The 18,276-nt window shown below is 43.8% G+C and overlaps 1 protein-coding gene across 2 annotated transcripts in view; it reads left to right on the top strand.

Moving 5' to 3' along the window:
• SORT1 (sortilin 1) overlaps positions 1 to 18,276 on the top strand; it is a 67,707-nt gene that overhangs the window by 40,573 nt on the left and 8,858 nt on the right. Inside the window, exons 8-16 of one of the 2 annotated variants that reach the window (XM_040471211.1) lie at positions 1,598 to 1,647; positions 2,527 to 2,657; positions 5,783 to 5,927; positions 6,911 to 7,066; positions 8,718 to 8,824; positions 11,934 to 12,036; positions 12,375 to 12,543; positions 13,368 to 13,558; positions 15,777 to 15,966. In XM_040471211.1, the coding sequence (XP_040327145.1) occupies positions 1,598 to 1,647; positions 2,527 to 2,657; positions 5,783 to 5,927; positions 6,911 to 7,066; positions 8,718 to 8,824; positions 11,934 to 12,036; positions 12,375 to 12,543; positions 13,368 to 13,558; positions 15,777 to 15,966 (1,242 nt within the window). The remainder of the gene's footprint in view (positions 1 to 1,597; positions 1,648 to 2,526; positions 2,658 to 5,782; positions 5,928 to 6,910; positions 7,067 to 8,717; positions 8,825 to 11,933; positions 12,037 to 12,374; positions 12,544 to 13,367; positions 13,559 to 15,776; positions 15,967 to 18,276) is intronic. The other variant, XM_040471210.1, reaches the window with a different exon arrangement.

Here is an 18,276-nt window from a genome sequence, read left to right as displayed (position 1 = left end):
AGAGTTCAAAGAAACAAACAGAAAACTCATCTTTAAAAGTGAAAGTTAAGGGGTGCCTGGCTGGCTCTATTGGTCCAGCATGTGACTCTTGATCTCCATGTTATGGGTTTGAGCCCCACATGGGGTGGAGAGATTACTTAAAAATTTTTTAAAGGTAAAAATTTATTTTTGAAAGGTATTTTGTATTCTGTATAATATTTTTTATTTTTGTAACTCGTTTTTCTGATTAGTGTCTAAATATAGGATAACTGGTCTGTTGGCCACTGTTACCTCACCTTTTAGATGTTTGATTTCTAGGAATTGATAGCCTGCAGTGCCAAAGGAACGTGCTCAGACCCAGCACCTTCTGCTGGTGCTGGTTGATAAGTACCTTCAGGGTCTGAATTGACACCTTCCGCTGGTGCTGATCTAGAAGTACCATCAGGGTCTGAATCAACTTTCCTAAAAATTCCCTTTCCAAGTTCGAATTTAAATAGTTCAACCTCTGACCTTGCTGTCTATTTGAGATGAAAGAACTAAGTTACTTAGCACATGCAAAGCATGAAACTTGGTTCTGAGGGGAAACAACAGAGCACAGAACTTCACACCTGTCCTAAGAATGCGATAATGTAATAGGAGAGAGAAGACATAAACTGGTGGATTAAGATAATTAAATAGGAGACAAAGGAATGCCGAGTGGTTGGCACAGAGTAGCACAGTGCCCTGAAACGAGGTTTCTCAACTTTGGTGCTAACGGCGTTTGGAACCAGACAGTTCTTTGTTGTGGGGGAGCTGGCCTCTGCATCGCAGGGTGTTTAGCAGCATCTCTGGCCTCTGCCCACTAGATACTGGCAACAACTGCCCATCCCCCAGTTGTGACCACTGGAAATGACCCGGGGGAGCAAAATTGCCCCCAGTTGAGAATCACTGCTCCAGAATTTTGCACCAAAGAAGCTTTCCAGTTGGAATGCCAGGAAAAATTTCATAGAAGAGCTAGATTTGGGGGCGCGTGTGTGCCTCAGTCATTTGGGCATCTGACTCTTGGTTTCGGCTCAGGTCATTATCTCACAGTTATGAGTTGTGGGTCATGGGTTTGGCCCGCATCAGGCTCTCTGCTGTCTGCGTGGGGCCTGCTTTGATCCTCTGTCCCCTTCTCTCTCTCTCTGCCCCTCCCCTGCTCATGCTCTTTCTCTCTCTCTCAAAAGTAAATAAACATTAAGAAAAAAAAATTTAATAAAAAAAAAAAAGAGAAGAGCTAAATTTGAAGCTGGAGCCTAAAGATTGTGAGGGTAAGATTTGGTTACATGAGAGAGAAAAGCATTTTAAGCCAGAAACAGGAACAGCAAATGCAAGAGGCAGATTTGGACAGAGTAAGTAGGCCAGTCTGACCCGCTGAAAGAGTCCACGTGAAGAAGTAGTGGACTGGGGAAAATCCTGGGGCCGGGCTGGGGGGAACCTTGACCAGCGAGGCTGCGAGAGTCTGGCATGCAGCATCCCCAAAAGCTGTCTCAGCTGGCGCCTGCGGATGCAGTGTGTCATTAGTAGACTTGCCTGGAGCTCGTGACTGCAGTTGACAGCAGTCTTGAACTGTGTCTTTTCTGTCTTTGCCTCTTTGTAGGGGGTCAGAAAACACCATCTTCTTTACCACCTATGCAAACGGCTCTTGCAGTAAGTATATTTTAGTCCCAAATAAGAGTGTCCTGTTGTCCACTCATGGTTGTAAGAAGTAGAAACATCAAAGATCCTTCCATTGTCCTTGATTTTAATAGCTAAAGATAACTGGCAATGATTTTTAAAATTTTGAAATTACAACCAGATTCAAATTTTAAAAGCACTGAGCCTAGATCAAATAAAAATGCAAGCCACACACAGAAGCAGTATACTTAATTTTAGTAACGCTTATACATAAAGTAAATATTAGACTACAAACAGTAACAAGTTGAAGTAGATAGTGATTTCTGCAAAAGAGCATGGAGGTTGTGTTTGTGTTGGTGGAAGTTGTTAGCTGTCCAGTCCATGGCACCATTTCAAAGCAGAAAACAATCCTTCATTTATTCATTCAACAAATCCATTCCATTTATCCATTCATTCACATGTGAGCACCTGCAGTAGTGTGTCAATCACCGTTCTAAGGATGGAGAGAGCAAGACACCCAAGGCCTGCTCTCATGGGGCTTGAATTCCAGTAGGGGTGTTAGATGATCAGCAAGAAAACCAGAAACTCAAGACTACTTAAAATAAAATAAGATTGTTTCCAAGCATGAAGAAAGCAAAACAGGATGCTGTGGCTGTGACACGTTTATATAACACTGTATTTTAATTAAGTAAGCTTTATCTTTCTATCCAGTGCAAAACCTCACCTGTATAAAAATAAAACCCCATGTTAATTTCCTATGCCTAATGCTGTGTTATTTCATATTGCTACTTGATTAACATGCATAAGATTAAAAATCCGTTAGCTATAAATTAAGAACACTCTAAAACAGTTGTTTTGAACTAGGGGCTCACCAGTATGTGCAATTTTTATTAATATTTTGTCTTGTTTAAGAAGCTGACCTTGGGGCACTGGAATTATGGAGAACTTCAGACTTGGGGAAGAGCTTCAAAACCATCGGTGTGAAAATCTACTCCTTTGGTCTTGGGGGACGTTTCCTTTTTGCCTCTGTGATGGCTGATAAGGTGGGTATTGCCCTTTTTTGGGCGATTTCTAATATTCTGTAAATATGTCTCAAACGAGTCCCTTTTACTGCTAGGACTGACAGAGTTTCTTGCCTTTTTTGCAACGTTCACTAAGATTTGGAGGAAGTCTTCCTAGAAGTTGACTGATTCTTCAGGGCTACTCTGTAGCTCAGCCTGTTGTCACCACATGACCTGTGGTACCTGTTCTGGGATGCATGGCCCCAGTGTTTGGACTCTACTCAGACATGGGCATCTGAAAAAAGCAGTCCCATTTGCTCATTATCCAGTAATGAAATAGTGACATTAATTGAGTACCACCTATATTCTAGGTGCTATTCTAGGTCCCAGGAATATAGCAGTGAACAACACAGATAAATGTCCTGCTCTGAGAGCTTATTTTCAAGTAGGGAATTGGATCGACACTAAACTAATAAATACGATATTATAATATCAGTTAACAATTAAAACTATGAAGAAATCTATAGCTGAGTAAGGCAATAGAATGCATTAGGAACTGGAGCAGTGCTATTTTAGATAGGGTGGTTTGGATGGGCTGTCTGAGACCTGACTGAAGTGAGAACTTAGCTCTGTGTACATTTAGGCTGAAGAAACAGTAAGCACAAAGACCCTAGGATTGGAACATGCTGGAAATATTGAAGAACAGTGAGAAGGGCAGCATGGCTGGAACACAGGGAAAGGTGGACCAAAGAGGAGGAGCCAATGGCCTTTATAGGTCACAATTAAGAGCTTGGCTTTTTTTTTTTTTCTTTTAATCTGTTTATTTTTGAGAGAGTGAGTCAGAGCGGGGCAGAGAAAGAGGGACAGAGGATCCAAAGCAGGCTCTAAGCTGACAGTAGAAGCCTGATGCAGGACTTGAACTCACAAACTGAACCGTGAGATAATGATCTGAGCCAAAGTCAGATGCTTAACCAACTGAGCCACCCGGGCACCCCAAGAGCATGGCTTTTATTCTTCATGTGTTGGAGAGCTCTGAAGGGTTGTTAGCAAGGGAATGGTGTAAGTTGGCTGCTCTTTTGACAGAATAGGTAGGTGCAGGAACCAACAGCCTGACAAGGGGCAGGAATGGAAGAACCAAGAGAAGCTGGGAGGCCATGACAGCAGTGAGAGAAGATGGTAGGTTGGACCAGGCTATTAACATGGATGAGAGAAGAAGTGGTAAGAGTGTGGATATATTGTTAACGTGTTGCCAGTAGGATTTGCTGATGGATTAGATGTGGATTGTGAGGGAATGAGAGGAACCCAGGATAACTTTAGTCTTTAGCCTGAGCAACTGGGTGAATGGTGGTACCATTTACTGAGATGGCAGAGACCACAAGAGAACCAAGTTTGTGGGAGGGAAATCAAGAATTCAGTTTTGGGTATTAGATGCCTGCTAGATATCTAAGTGGAAATGTTGAGTAAGCATTCGGGTATATGAATCTCTCCAAATTATATGGTATATAAAGCTATGTGACTAGATGTTATCTTCTGGAGGCCTGAGCATGGGCCAGAGCACCCTAGTAATGCTGAAAGGTTGGAAAGAGATGAAAATCCAGCAAAGAAGACTGAGAAGGAAGGACCAGGGAGGCGGGGAATAGGGCAAGGATTCCACGAAAGCCAAGGGGAGAAAGTGTTTCAAGCAGGAGGAGTGATCTGCTGTGTGAAACTCAACTAAAATACGTAATTAGATGAGTCCTGAGAATTGTCTACTGGAGTTGGCAAAGTGGAAGTTGTCAGTGACCTGGACAAGCGTGTTTTCATCAGAGCACCGGGGTTAACGGGCTGATTACAGCGGGTTCAGAGAAAGGGGGAGTGGAGACGGGGAAGTGGACACAGTAACTATACATAACTGTCTCAAGCAGTTTTGTGATCATCTTCCCAGCAGCCCTAGGAGCTGGCCTCTCACCTCAATTTGTATTTGAGGAAATTGAGTAACTTGCTTAGGGTCACCCAGAGATAGAACCCTGGTAGAAATCAGACTGACTGCTTCCAGAGTTAGCCTCCTACTCTGTACTGCTACTGTCTAGTGTGTGCTTTTTAATTCTAGTTTCTACCTGTAACAATGAGTAAGACCGAAAGTAAACATCTAGGTATAAGTTAGAGATAGGTTGAATGTACTTGTCACTAAATTTTAAAGAGTATTTAACATAAGGAAGCCCTGGGACTCATTCCTGTGCCCTGGCTAACTATGTCTAGTAGCTATTTTAAGCTATTTATCTGAAAGGAGGTGTTAATTGCCTACCTAACAGACTCCTTTCACAGATAAATACTCCCTGATCAGCTCCCCTATATTAATTTCTGCCTCTCCTTGGCCTCTTCCTAGCCTGTGCATGTTCCCTTCACTATGGCTGTTTAGAGAGACTTCCTTAAAGAGGAGATGTGTCACATCTTGACTTCCCTGTGATCTCCCAAGCATGAGTTTCGTCTCCATTTTCTAGACTCTTAATTGTCTCATTCTTTGGGTTATGCTAGGACTGTCTCAGAGGGACCTAACTTTGGTACAGTAATCATCATTTTAAGAATTATCTGAGCAAGCATAGCAAATGGCTGTAAAGCCAAACTAAAGACGACCCCATCATACCCTTAGCTCTATTGAAGAAAATGGGAATGTCAGAGGTTGGGAGAATTACATCATACAGGGCCATACCAGAATGAAGAAGCCAAAGAGGAAGCCAAGATAGCCTTGCTTACAATAGAATGGATTGTTCCATTGCCTGGAACTTTGCTAGGGGTTAGAAATTGTTTTGGTGGGGCACCTGGCTGGCTCAGTTGGTTGGGTGTCCAACTTTGGCTCAGGTTATGATCTCGCGACTTGTGGGTTTGGACCCCACATCGGGCTCTGTGCTGACAGCTCAGAGCCTGGAGCCTGCTTTGGATTCTGTGTCTCCCTCTCTCTCTGACCCTTCCCTGCTCGTGCTCTCTCTCTCTCAAAAATAAATAAACAAAAAAAAATTTAAGAAATTGTTTTGGTAATTGGTACTAGGACGTGTCATTTATAACGATTGTACCCAGTGAGGAAATGGAGAGTGAGACTTACAATTATGAATAATAATGTTCCTATTCATGTCCCTGCACATGACATCTTGGTGGAAAATTGAAAAGTTAAATATTGCTATTTGTTCCAGGATACAACGAGAAGGATTCATGTATCAACAGATCAAGGGGACACGTGGAGCATGGCCCAGCTACCTTCTGTGGGGCAGGAACAGTTCTATTCTATTCTAGCAGCTAATGATGACATGGTGTTCATGCATGTAGATGAACCTGGAGGTAAGAGCTTTTTTTAGTGGCCCACCCTTGAACGCATAGAGATTTAAACTTCAAGTTCTATTTTGAGCTTCCTTCTTACGTGTTGACATTTCGTCTTACCCCTAGGTTTTTATTAGTGTCCTACTGAATACTCTGTCTTAGAGATACTGTGTAGTCTCTGTTAAGAAGACCCCTTCTTTTGGCTCTAGAATGTGGTTTATGTGTATGTCCAAGTATTCTAGAGCAGTGCTGCTCAAAGAATGGTCGGAGGACCGGTGCTATACGGTTTGCAAGCTCTTTGTTGCCAAGTAAGCACTAAAGCAATAGCAAACATTGAGAAACTCCTCTTACCATTTGACAAAGTAATTTTACATCTGTTGAATCTAATCATTAAAACATTGAGGATTAGATTTTGTATTTCACTCTTCTTAGGATTAATTTTTATTATACTTTACAAAGGATCAGTTTGTGCCATAATAGAAATTTGAAAATTGATCCTTCACCAGGGCGCCTGGCTGGCTCAGAGGAGTATGCAACTCTTGACCTCGGGGTTGTGAGTTCGAGCCCCATGTTGGGTGTGGAGATTACTTAAATAAATAAAACTTAAAAAAAAAAAATTGATCCTTCACCACAGATAGTTCAAGAAGCATTGGTTTAGAATATAAAGATTTAGAGGTATGTATGATATAAATCTAAGTGTATTGCCTCTGCCACCAGAATATATCTGGGAAGGGCTTTTCTGTGGCATCTGGTTAATTCATTCAACAAACAGTATCTACCAGACTCCAGGCACCAAGCTGGGTAGTAGAATTAAAGGTGGATATGAAAATCATGAGTATCAAACCATGATTAATGCTCAGGTGTCTGCCTACATCATGAAGAGGGACAGTTGGCTAATGTATGCAGTCAGTCAGCCATTTAGTCATGTGTATGGTTGGACTGTTGTTTTTCTCTCTGTTCCCTCCCCACAAGACTTACTGTTTTTGTTTGTTTGCCTATTTCAGATACCGGATTTGGCACAATCTTTACCTCAGATGATCGAGGCATTGTCTATTCCAAGTCCTTGGACCGACATCTCTACACCACCACAGGTGGCGAGACGGACTTTACCAATGTGACCTCCCTCCGCGGGGTCTACATAACAAGTGTGCTCTCAGAAGGTAAGTCTGGGCACAGCTGTCCTTCAGCTGAAAGTGTTGGGAGTCGAGACTTTCAGAAACAATGGTGGTCCTGTCCCCCCAGTACTGTTGCTTGCCTAGCCGGCAAGCCTATCCATGTCAATACTGGCTCTTCGTTTTACATCAGTTATGGTAAATAGAACTAAAAAGAGCAAAGCAGCAGCAGATAGAAAGAAAGATTTTTTTGGGCTCTATGTTGTGTAGAGGAAGTTTTAAATAAATGAAAGCAATGAGTTTTCTATATTGGGAGGTTTAGGCCTAGAGGAATGAGCCTGAGTTTGAACCACTTCCTGCTTTTCTCCTTGTAGAAGGCACAGCTGTAGCTGGCCAGCGTTCCTCTGGTGTTCTGCTCCGAGGTTCTGCAGAGCTCACCTTTGCTAAGGCCCAGTTATACAAATAAACACGTCACTCTAAAGTACAAAGACTCTTAAGGTTTTGTTTATAGATGTATTTATTTTTTTTGGTGGGAGGTGAGAGGTTGTTTTTATTGGTAAAGATCTTGCAGTGGTCGGCAAGGTCTTAAGCAGTACTGACCCGTTTCCTCCCACCCCTCTCCCCTCCACCCACTGCATTCTGGTCACTGCAGCCCTCTGCCAGTCGTTAAACACACCAGGCACACACATGCATGGTTTAGAGATTTTCAGGGACTGTTCTCTGTTTCCCCAGATATCTGCAAGGCTGACACCATCCTCCTCCCAATCTGTGCTCATATGTTGCTTTCTGAATAGAGCCATAGAGCCTGCCATGACTGTCCCACTGGGAGCTTGTCAGCCCCTCCCCTAGTCACACACACACACTCAGCCCCTCTTTAGCAGGGCAGGATTTTCCATGGCACTTATTTTCCAACATACTATATAATTTACCTGTTTACGGTGTCTGGCATTTGTCTGACCCTGCTAGAATGTACATTCACCAAGTTTTATTTCTGTTTTGTTCACTGAGATAGTCCCGAAGGCTCACAACAGTTTTCACATAGTAGGCATGCAATAAATATTTATTGACTAAATGAATTGTCCTTCATTTGCTTTCTTGTTTGATTTTCCTTGGGAAACTCAAAGCATATTGTCTCTGAATTTAAACTTGCAATAGTTTATGTCATTAAGAATAGAGAACAGGGAAGAGCATGTAGAAAAAAAAGAAAAGGTATAGGAGAGATCGGGTATGGGGTAGTGGAAAGATGAAAATTAGGAATTATTGAGCCAGACTTAGGCACATACATTCAAATCTTGAGAGTCCCTATAACAAGCCTGGTATCCTGGCCTTATCCGAGTAAAGATTGGGATGCCTTCCCATTGTAGATTTTACCTTGAAGGCAAGCAAGCAAGGAAGGAGAATGGACATTAACCTGTTTGTGTTGGTAAGGAGAAAAAAGATACTTTTTTCAAGAGTATCAGTTTAGATGATTTCTGGAATCAGCTGAGTCCTATTCCGGTGGGAAGCCTTCTTCAAATAGCATAGAGTGCTGCTCAGTTACTCACCAACACTGAGCTGTTTTGTTGCATGTTACAAGCTTGTAGGACTCTAGAGTTCTAATGGCATTATGTAGCCCCAGGAGCGAGAGATGCCATGGTAAACTGAATTTAATAAGGTACTTCCGGTCTATCAGACTTAAGACTGTTCTTTTCCCATTCAGATAACTCTATCCAGACTATGATCACTTTTGACCAAGGAGGAAGGTGGAAGCACCTGAGGAAGCCTGAAAACAGTGAATGTGATGCTACAGCCAAAAACAAGAATGAGGTGTGTCTTACTCCATGTGTCCTGTGCAGCCATTGTGTCCTGCTCTGATCGGTTTCAGGCCTTTGAATAATGAAGTTTTGTACTTGATTAGTGACCACAGCTGCTACAGGTGGAAAGTTTGGAAATCAGAGTAATGAAAGTAATGTAGAATGTAGGAAAAGGAAAAGCCAAAATACTATGGACTATTTGTCTTTTAAAGAAAAACAAAACTAAAGGCTAAAATTTTGTGTTTTACTAAACCACTGAATGAAAACAGAACAGAGGATGGGCCGGTGATCAGTTAAGAGTCAGCATGGCAACTATGAGACTTAAGGAATTCTACGTGACGCCGGGGACCAGCCATTCATGAGCAGTGCAAAGCCGTGCTGGCCAGAAACAAACAGAAGAGAACTTGGCCTTCTCTTCCCCTCTGCCTGGGCTCCACACAGCCAGAGGGTGTGGATGGTGACACGGTAGGGCCCATGAATGCCAGAACTGGCCCCTCTGAGGAGAGGCTAAGAATAGAGCTACAAAGGCATTGCTCCAGGAGATCGCAGGTTCCAGGAGTGATGGGTCTGGACAGACAAGAAAAAAAGAAAAGAGAAACAAGTCTTGTGTCTGGATGTTACAGAGTTTGAGAAGAGCTTCGGGGAACCCTGGGAGTTTTCCTCAAAAAATGACAGTGTTGGTGGTTCCCGAGCTCTTCTCAGAATACCTGTGGCTGATATCCACTCTGCTGTTGTAGGCGGGACTTTTTGTTTCCTTTTAAGAGCCTCAGACCGGGTAAGATAGTGTACCTGTACCACCCGGTGCCCTTTCTCCTTTCCCCTTTTTTTCCATCCCTCTACCGTGGCCTTGCCCTGTGCCTGCCCTCTTCACCTTGAGCCTTGGGCAGTGCAGTGGCCTCTTTACTTGCCTGGCCACTCTCACACTCCATGCCTTTCCCTCCTCAGTACGTTTCAGGGTTCCCCTTTGCCTGTGAATAAAGTCTGTGCCTCTGACCTGGTGAGTGAAGGTCCTCTCCTCCCCTGTCAGGCTCTCTTCTGCCTTTTCATTGTCATTGTCCATCTGATCACTGGCATGTTCCTTGTAGCCCTCTGCTGCCCCCTGAACCCCCTACATGCGCTCCTGCCTCTGTGGTGCTGCCCACGTGACTCTTGGGAAATTTATGCCTGACTCTCCCAGTCCTGAGCCATTAGAAGCAGCGGAAATCCTGATCATCCTGAGGGCCCATCTTCACCTAGAATTAATCCTGCCTCTTCATGTCGTCCGTAGTTTGTGTGAACCCCTTTTTACTGCAGTAAAATATATGACATAAAATGAACATTTTATCCAACACAGACCTCTTTTAAAACATTAACTTTCATTGTGCTTTATAACTCAACTGGTTTCTCAGAAATCTTAAAGACAGGACTGGGTCTTACTTTGAATCAGCACCACATCTTATACAGTATCTGAAGTATGTCAGGTTTTCATCAAGTTTATTTGTGTGGAATCATGCTTTATTTTTATTTTCATGTTTTTTATTCACGCTTTAAATATTGATCAGAGGCGGGGCGCCTGGGTGGCGCAGTCGGTTAAGCGTCCGACTTCGGCCAGGACACGGTCTCGCGGTCCGTGAGTTCGAGCCCCGCGTCGGGCTCTGGGCTGATGGCTCAGAGCCTGGAGCCTGTTTCCGATTCTGTGTCTCCCTCTCTCTCTGCCCCTCCCCCGTTCATGCTCTGTCTCTCTCTGTCCCAAAAATAAATAAACGTTGAAAAAAAATTAAAAAAAAAAAAATTGATCAGAGGCTTCGGTGTAATGCAGGAATAAAATAAACTAAGCATTACACATGAGAAAATAATTGCATAATTTGCTCCTAGATATACTAATCTATTTTGGAATCAAGAATATCCCACTGAGACCATAACTCAACAACAGAAAAACAAATACCCAAATTAAAAATGGTTAAAGGACTTGAGTAGACATTTCTGTATAGGAAATATACAAGGGGCGCCTGGGTGTCTCAGTCAGTTAGGTGTCTGACTTGATTTCAGCTCAGGTCATGATCTCACGGTTCATGAGTTCGAGCCCCGCATGATCTCATATGTTGACAGTAAGGAGTCTGCTTGGGATTCTCTCTCTCTCCTTCTCTCTCTGCTCTTCCCGTGCTCACTCACTCTCTCTCAGAATAAACAAGCTTAAAAAAAAAAAGAAAAGAAAATATATACATGGCCAAAAACTCACATGAAAAGATGCTTGACATCACTAATTATTAAGAAAATGCAAATCAGAGCCACAGGGAGAGATCACCTCTCACGCCTCTCATGTACATTAGAATGGCTACTATCAAAAACAAGACAAAGCAAAATAACGTGTTGCCAAGGATGTAGAGAAGTTGGAATCCTTGTGCGTCAGTGGTGGGTATGAAAAATAGTGCAGTCACTGTATGAAACAGTATGCGGTTCCTCAAAAAATTAAACAGAACTGCCATATGATCAGCGATCCTACTTCTGAGTATATATCCAAACGAAAGCAGGGTCTCGAAGAAATATTTGCATGCCGATGTTCATAGTAGCATTATTCACAGTAGCCAAAAGCTGGAAGCCACCCAAGTGTCCTTTGGCAGATAAACGGAGAAGCAAAATGTGGCATATACATGCAATGGAATAATATTCTGCCTTCAATAAACTCTGACACATACCACAACATGGATGAACCTTGAGGACATAATGCTAAGTGAAATAAGCCAGTCATCAAAAGACAAATACTATGTGGTTCCACTTATATAAGGTACCTAGAATTGTCAGATTCATAGAAACAAAGTAGAATGGTGGTTTCCAGGGTCTGGAAGGAGGAGGAATGGGAGTTACTGTTTAATGGGTGTAGAGTTTTGGTTTGAAAAAGTTCTGGAGATGGATGGTGGTAATGGTTGCACAACAGTATAAATGTACTTAACCCCACTGAACTGTACACTTAAACATGGTTAAGATGGTGACTTTTATGGTATGTATTTTTTACCACAATTTTTTTTTTAAGAGAGTATCCCGCTGAAGTCTGGGTTAAATTCAAAGCTTTCTTAGAAGGCTCTGTGAGATGATTAAAAATTTACACCTTTGGTTTTAATCTGAGCTTTGGTTTCTTTTCACAGTGCAGCCTTCATATTCACGCTTCCTACAGCATCTCCCAGAAACTAAACGTTCCAATGGCCCCACTGTCAGAGCCTAAGGCCGTCGGCATAGTCATTGCCCATGGTGAGCAGCCCGCCCCCCATCTCCACAGGAGCAAGTAGCTGAGCACACTAAAACTCAGCCACAGCCTTGAATCCTGTAAGAAAACCACCATACATGATGTTTACCATCCTTTGTGAAATTTCTCGAATAATAATGATACTCTGGGTTTTTCATTAGACTCCCCATCAGAGAGAGAAACATGACTTCCTTTCCCAACTTTTCAGTGGCCTTTTTTTCCTATTACAAGAGGTATGATGGGAAATAATCAGAGTAAATTCACTGAAAATTATTCTCTTGGCAGTAAACCCTCTCCGTTTCATTGCTGATTTTTGCTGACGAGATGGCGGATTGTGTTGCAGGTAGTGTAGGGGATGCCATTTCAGTGATGATCCCAGATGTGTACATCTCAGATGATGGGGGTTACTCCTGGACGAAGATGCTCGAAGGACCCCACTATTATACCATCCTGGATTCCGGAGGCATCATTGTGGCCATTGAGCACAGCAGCCATCCTATCAATGTGATTAAGTATGCATGAGCTCTGCTCCACCCACACTATCTGCATGGAGGGCAACTGTGGGATGTTTTTCTGTGGGAGGTAGGGATAGTTATGGACCCTGATTCAAATTTGTGCATTCTAAGAACTGTAGGGAGCATTCTTGAAAGGATTGCATCTAGAGCAACCCACATTCAGTATCTTTGCTTTTTCTTCTGAGTTCCTCTAGCTAACATTTTTTGTCACTTTTTAAAAATACTCTTCTTTTGGGGCACTTGGGTAGCTCAGTTCATTGAGCGTCTGACTCTTGATTTCAGCTCAGGTCATGATTCCAGGGTCATGGAATTGAGTCCCAAGTCAGGCTCCGCAACGAGCATGGAGCCTGCTTGGGATTCTCTGTCTCTCCCCCTGGCTTGCACATGTGTGTGGTCACGCTCGCTCTCTCTCTCTCTCTCTCTCTCTTTAAATAAATAAGTAAATAAATAATTCTTCTTTCTCTCCACAAGAATCATATAGAAACATTTAAGCACTTTGGATGGAAAATTACTCCTTAAGTATAAGTTCTCTAAAATAATTTTGTATGTTTATTCAGAAGCCCCTTTGTACATGGGTCGCTACCCTCTGTTTCCTTTGAAACAATTTTTATAAAGGCATTTTCTTCTATATTCTTTGAATGAATCTCTTTTACCTACCCTGTTATCTGTGGGCATTCAAAGTTTATATAGTTATCAGTCACTAAGCCATGACATAAATATGAGGGTTTTCTCTGGTTTGGGATCAAACAACCAGAGTAGTTTCCTGATACTCCCGTACATGTTGATCCTCTGTCACGACTGTTCTCTAATTGTGGTTTCAGGTTCTCCACAGATGAAGGTCAGTGCTGGCAAACCTACATGTTCACCAAGGAGCCCATCTACTTTACCGGTCTAGCTTCAGAACCTGGAGCTCGGTCCATGAATATCAGCATATGGGGGTTCACAGAATCTTTCCTGACCCGCCAGTGGGTCTCCTATACCATTGATTTTAAAGATGTCCTTGAAAGGAACTGTGAGTAGAGTCTCCTTTGACCTTTTCTACCAGAACATATAAGCCTATTTTCCTAATAATTCAATTTCATTTCTTTTAGCTGGAATAAGAAAATGCATATGAGGGCCACTGGCTGACTCAGTCGTTACAGCACATGACTCTTGATTCCAGGGTTATGAGTTCAAGCCCCACGTTGGGCATGGAGCCTACTTTAAAAAAAAAAAAGCATATGAAAGAGGATTGAAGGATGTTCAAGGCAATGCAATGAATGGTATCAGAAATGCAGCTTCCTTCTTTGGACTAGCACTGTCCAAAAGAAATAAAATGAGGACCACATGTGCAATTTAAATTATTCTGTTGGCTGCATTATAGAAGTAAAAGAGGTGAAATTCACTTTAATAATAATATAAAATAATCATCTTACTATACCTAAAATCATTTCAATATGTAGGCAGTGTTAAGAACTATCAATGTGGGGCCCCTGGGTGGCTCAGCCAGTTAAGCATCCCGACTTCACCTCAGGTCATGATCTCACGGTCTGTGAGTTCGAGCCCCATGTCTGGCTCTGTGCTGAAAGCTCAGAGCCTGGAGCCTGCTTCGGATTCTGTGACTCCCTCTCCCTCTGCCCCTCCCCTGCTCATGCTCTGTCTCTCAAAAAATAACATTAAAAAAAAAAAAAGAACTATCAGTGAAATATTTTATATTTTTCTTCTAAGACTTCAAAATCCAGTGTATACTTAACCTTACCCTTAGAGTAAATCTCACTTCAGACCAGCCGTGTGTGGCTAAGACTATAAGCGTGGCCTCACACTGTTGAAGCTCTGTAACACTTTATGGGACTTTTTTCTGCTTGTAAGGATAATGCGTCCTTGTGTTTATCTAAAATTATTTCATGACATTTCAGGGCTTTTCACCCTTGATTGCAGCAGAACTGTAAGAGAAGCATTAGAGGAAAGTGTGTTGCATAGAGCATCTGATTATCAAAACGTTGAAGTGAGGAAGTATTCGTGTAAAGAGTTTTGGCTTGAATGTCAGTCACAGGTGAGGTTCTAGAATGGCTACTGGGTGAGCTCGAAGCCCACACTGACCATTTCAGAGTTCTGTGATGTCAGACTGGAAGGCATGTTAGAAGCATGGAAAATGGCTTCCGAAAAGGAGGTAAAATGCTCATTGCAAGGTGTTGCTAAAGAATCATAAGCAGACCCAGGCCCCAGTACCAAAGATGCTGACACTGTACTGAAAAATATGGAGGATAAAAGAGAAAACTGGAGAAAAGTCTCCCACCCTGTGAGCCGTGGTTTCTTGTTGGCATGTTATGATAAAAGACTTAAGGTTTCAAGTAGCTTTGTTTGAATTTTGGTCCTGTTATTAGATGGCACAATGGGTCTGTTTCCTCAGAATGTTAGTTTAGTGACTCCTGGAGGAAGCAGAAGCACTGTTTGGGCCTTTTCTACAAGGTGTTTACATATGATTTAATACCCGAGAGTCATTATTTAATATCCAGATTCATTAAATAGGCTGTGAAGGAGCTGGCTTGTGAGTTTTCCCCTCAGAAGGCAGCTCTACAGTTATCCCTGAAGTTTAACGCCATTAAAAGATTTGGTAGACACCTGCTCCCTAACAGACTCTGCGCTGGTCTTCGTATCCCAGAGGATAAAACCCTAATCCACAGTCTAGGCCATGGCCTTTGAGTCATTTCTCCAGGAGTGGGTGATACGACTTACAAAGCTGGATTGACTGTCATCAGCAGTCTACGTGAAAGCCAGTCATCTGAAGTTAAAAGTCTAGAAAGAGATTGTCTTCCCTTCTGTTTGAGGCAAACTAACGAGTGGTGAAACTGAACTCTGGCTTTTGGCTAACTGCTGTCTCCTGAAAGGAAACGCCTGGTTGCTTACCTGTGACAGCTCCTGCTGACCAACAGCACAGGTGTGCAAGACATGGAGGCAGCAGTCTCTCCATGTGGAAGGAAGCTTAGAGGTCCTCCATCTAGCTGCCCACTTTGAAGCAAATAAGCTTTTTCCTAATACTCAAACGGGCTGTGAGATGTGAAGTGTCCTCCTCTGACACGAGGTGCCAACTGCTAGTAGGCTCCAACTGACGTAACTCTTGTCTGCAGTTCCAAAATGAGGCAGTGGGATGAGTCCGACATCCCCTTTTTCTTGTCCTTCCTCTCCTTTCAGCCGGGCAGCTGCCTCACACATGTGGGTGCGGTGGCCTGAACAGCCTGTCTTCCCTTTAGGTGAGGAGAAGGACTATACCGTATGGCTGGCTCACTCTGCTGACCCCGGAGACTACGGAGATGGCTGCATCTTAGGCTACAAAGAACAGTACCTGCGGCTCCGCAAGTCGTCTGTCTGCCAGAATGGTCGGGACTATGTTGTGACCAAGCAGCCGTCCGTCTGCCCCTGCTCCCTGGAGGACTTCCTCTGGTATCAGCTTCCCTCACATCTCTGTCAGCCCCTTTGCTGTGCAGGAGGTAGTGAAAGACCGTTGACTTATAGTGCTGAAAAATATTCAAATCCTTTCTTCTCCAAGGGTGGAGAACTGCTGCTCTTACTGAGGAAATGGAGGCACAGAGAAGGGACCGAGAGTTATTAGCAGTTGGACAGGTAATATTATCAGGCCAGTCAGTCAGTTATTGGACAGGGCCAGCAACAGCCCCCAGGAATCCTGGCCTGACAGCAAGGGAGGGAGGTGTATAAGGAGGAAGAGAACTCAGAAACAGAGAGAGGAGAAAATAGGGCAGAAACACCAGGAAGGACAGTACAGGAGCTGGGAGGAAGTTGGAATTCATGTGTTCACTAAACACTGGCGGCCTGAGTTCAGCAGGTAGGGCACTAGGTTTTGGATCATGTGCAAGATTGAAGGAGACTGGAGGGGATGTTGGAGTACTGATGGTCCAGATGTCGTATCAAGGTCTAGAGGCCATCCAGATGGACTGCCTCAAGTTCAGGACCATCTGGGCTGAAGGGTTAGTTACCCTACTGGCATGGACTTAGTTGATTACATAAGGGCAAGGCAGGCCCCAGGTAGCCAAGCAGGGTAAGTTAGGTCAAATAAGAGGCACTGCTTCCCATCACAGCCAGTAATCTTATGGAATTCATTACCTGCAAAACATACTGACAGGAAGTAAAAGTGGATCCTAAAAGATCTAGAAAAGGGACGCCTGGGTTGTTCATTCGGTTAAGCATCTGACCCTTGATTTTGGCTCAGGTCATGATCTCACAGTTCATGGGTTTGAGCCCCGCATCAGGCTCCATGCTGGCACCAGGAAGCCTGCTTGGGATTCTCTCTCCCTCTGTCTATCCCTCCCCTGCTCATGCTTGCTCTCTCTCTCTCTCTCTCTTTCAAAGATAAAAATTTTAAAAGGATCTGGAAAAGAATGCAGACAGGTAGCAGTCGTGTCCTCCCACATCACATTCTCTGGGACTGAGTGAACACCCAGTCTGACCCGGTGTGGTTCCCCATGTGTGGCTCACATCTAAATGCAGAATGGGCCAGAGGTCTTGTCTTCTGTGTTTCCACAGGAAACAGGATCCTTCTGGTCACTGTGGTGTCATATTAGGGCTAGAGCTTGTTGACACTGGGACACTCTACATCCTAGACTGGACCCAGACCAGGCTCTTAATTACCTGACCTTTTCCTGCTTTCCAGACAAGCTGTGCTTCTTCAGAGCTCCATGCCATTTTACCTGCTGCTTCCTTTGCCTGGAAAGTCTTCCCACATTCCCTGCCTGACCCCCAAGCTTGGGAGTTCCTATTTGGCCTCTAATACTTAGCTCAGTTCTCACCTCCGTAAAGCCTTCTCCAGCTTTCACTCATCTGGGCTTCTGCCGTACAGCTCTTGCTGTGTTTTGGTTATTGTGCACAGGTTTGGTTCTACCAGTAAAGTCTCGACTCCTTGAGGGCATGTTGTATTTGATCATCATTGAGTAGTCGTGATAGCAGCTGATGTTTCCTGAGCAGTAACTATACCAGGCACTGTCCCGAACAATTTATGTTTAACCATGGCAGCCCCCTGAGCTAGGTACTGTTGCCATTTCCATCTCACAAAGGGAGGAATGAAGGTTCAGAGGTTACCGCTAACTCGCCCACCATCACCCAGCCGGGAAGCGGCACGGCTGGAATGTGTGCGTGGCAGCTTGGCCCCAGAGCCTACACACTGTGCCACCCATGCCTAAGAAATGTGTACTCTGTGAGCGCGAAGGGCACTTTCCCGGACATTTCGGATTGGACATCCTAAAATTTTCACCGGAACTCCCCCTCCGTGCTAGAGGGGTGGTGTCTTCTGCATCTTCTTACCCTGTCCCCTAAATATCTGTCACAAAAACCTTGAAGTGCAAGCATCATCTGTGTATTCCCCAAGCATCCATCGCATACTTGCTGTGCACAAGGCAGTGCAAAGTGATGGTGGAAAGCCTGTTATTGACTCTCCTGGTAAGATGCACGTAATTATGCTGTGAAACAGTGCCTTGAAGATGTAGAGAACCTAGAGGCTGTTCCATCTAGAGCTGAAAGGAGATGGGTCAAAGGAGGCTTTGTGGAGGAGGCAGCATTGGAGCCAATCCCTGACAGGTGGCAGGACCTGACCTTGCACATCTGGGAAGAAGCAAGTCATTGAAGCCGTGGACTGGCGTACGTGTAGATACCACCGGCATGCTCGGGAACGGTGTGTCGGGAGATAGGCCATGAGGGGAAGTCACAGAGGTCACGATAAAGAAGTGAGTAGGGTCCAGATAG

This window comes from Herpailurus yagouaroundi, unplaced genomic scaffold (assembly GCF_014898765.1).
Source record: "Herpailurus yagouaroundi ecotype Mexico unplaced genomic scaffold, PumYag 77, whole genome shotgun sequence".
Classification (NCBI taxonomy): domain Eukaryota; kingdom Metazoa; phylum Chordata; class Mammalia; order Carnivora; family Felidae; genus Herpailurus; species Herpailurus yagouaroundi.
Note: the sequence above shows the minus strand (reverse complement) of the source record. Positions and strands in the feature narration are given on the sequence as shown.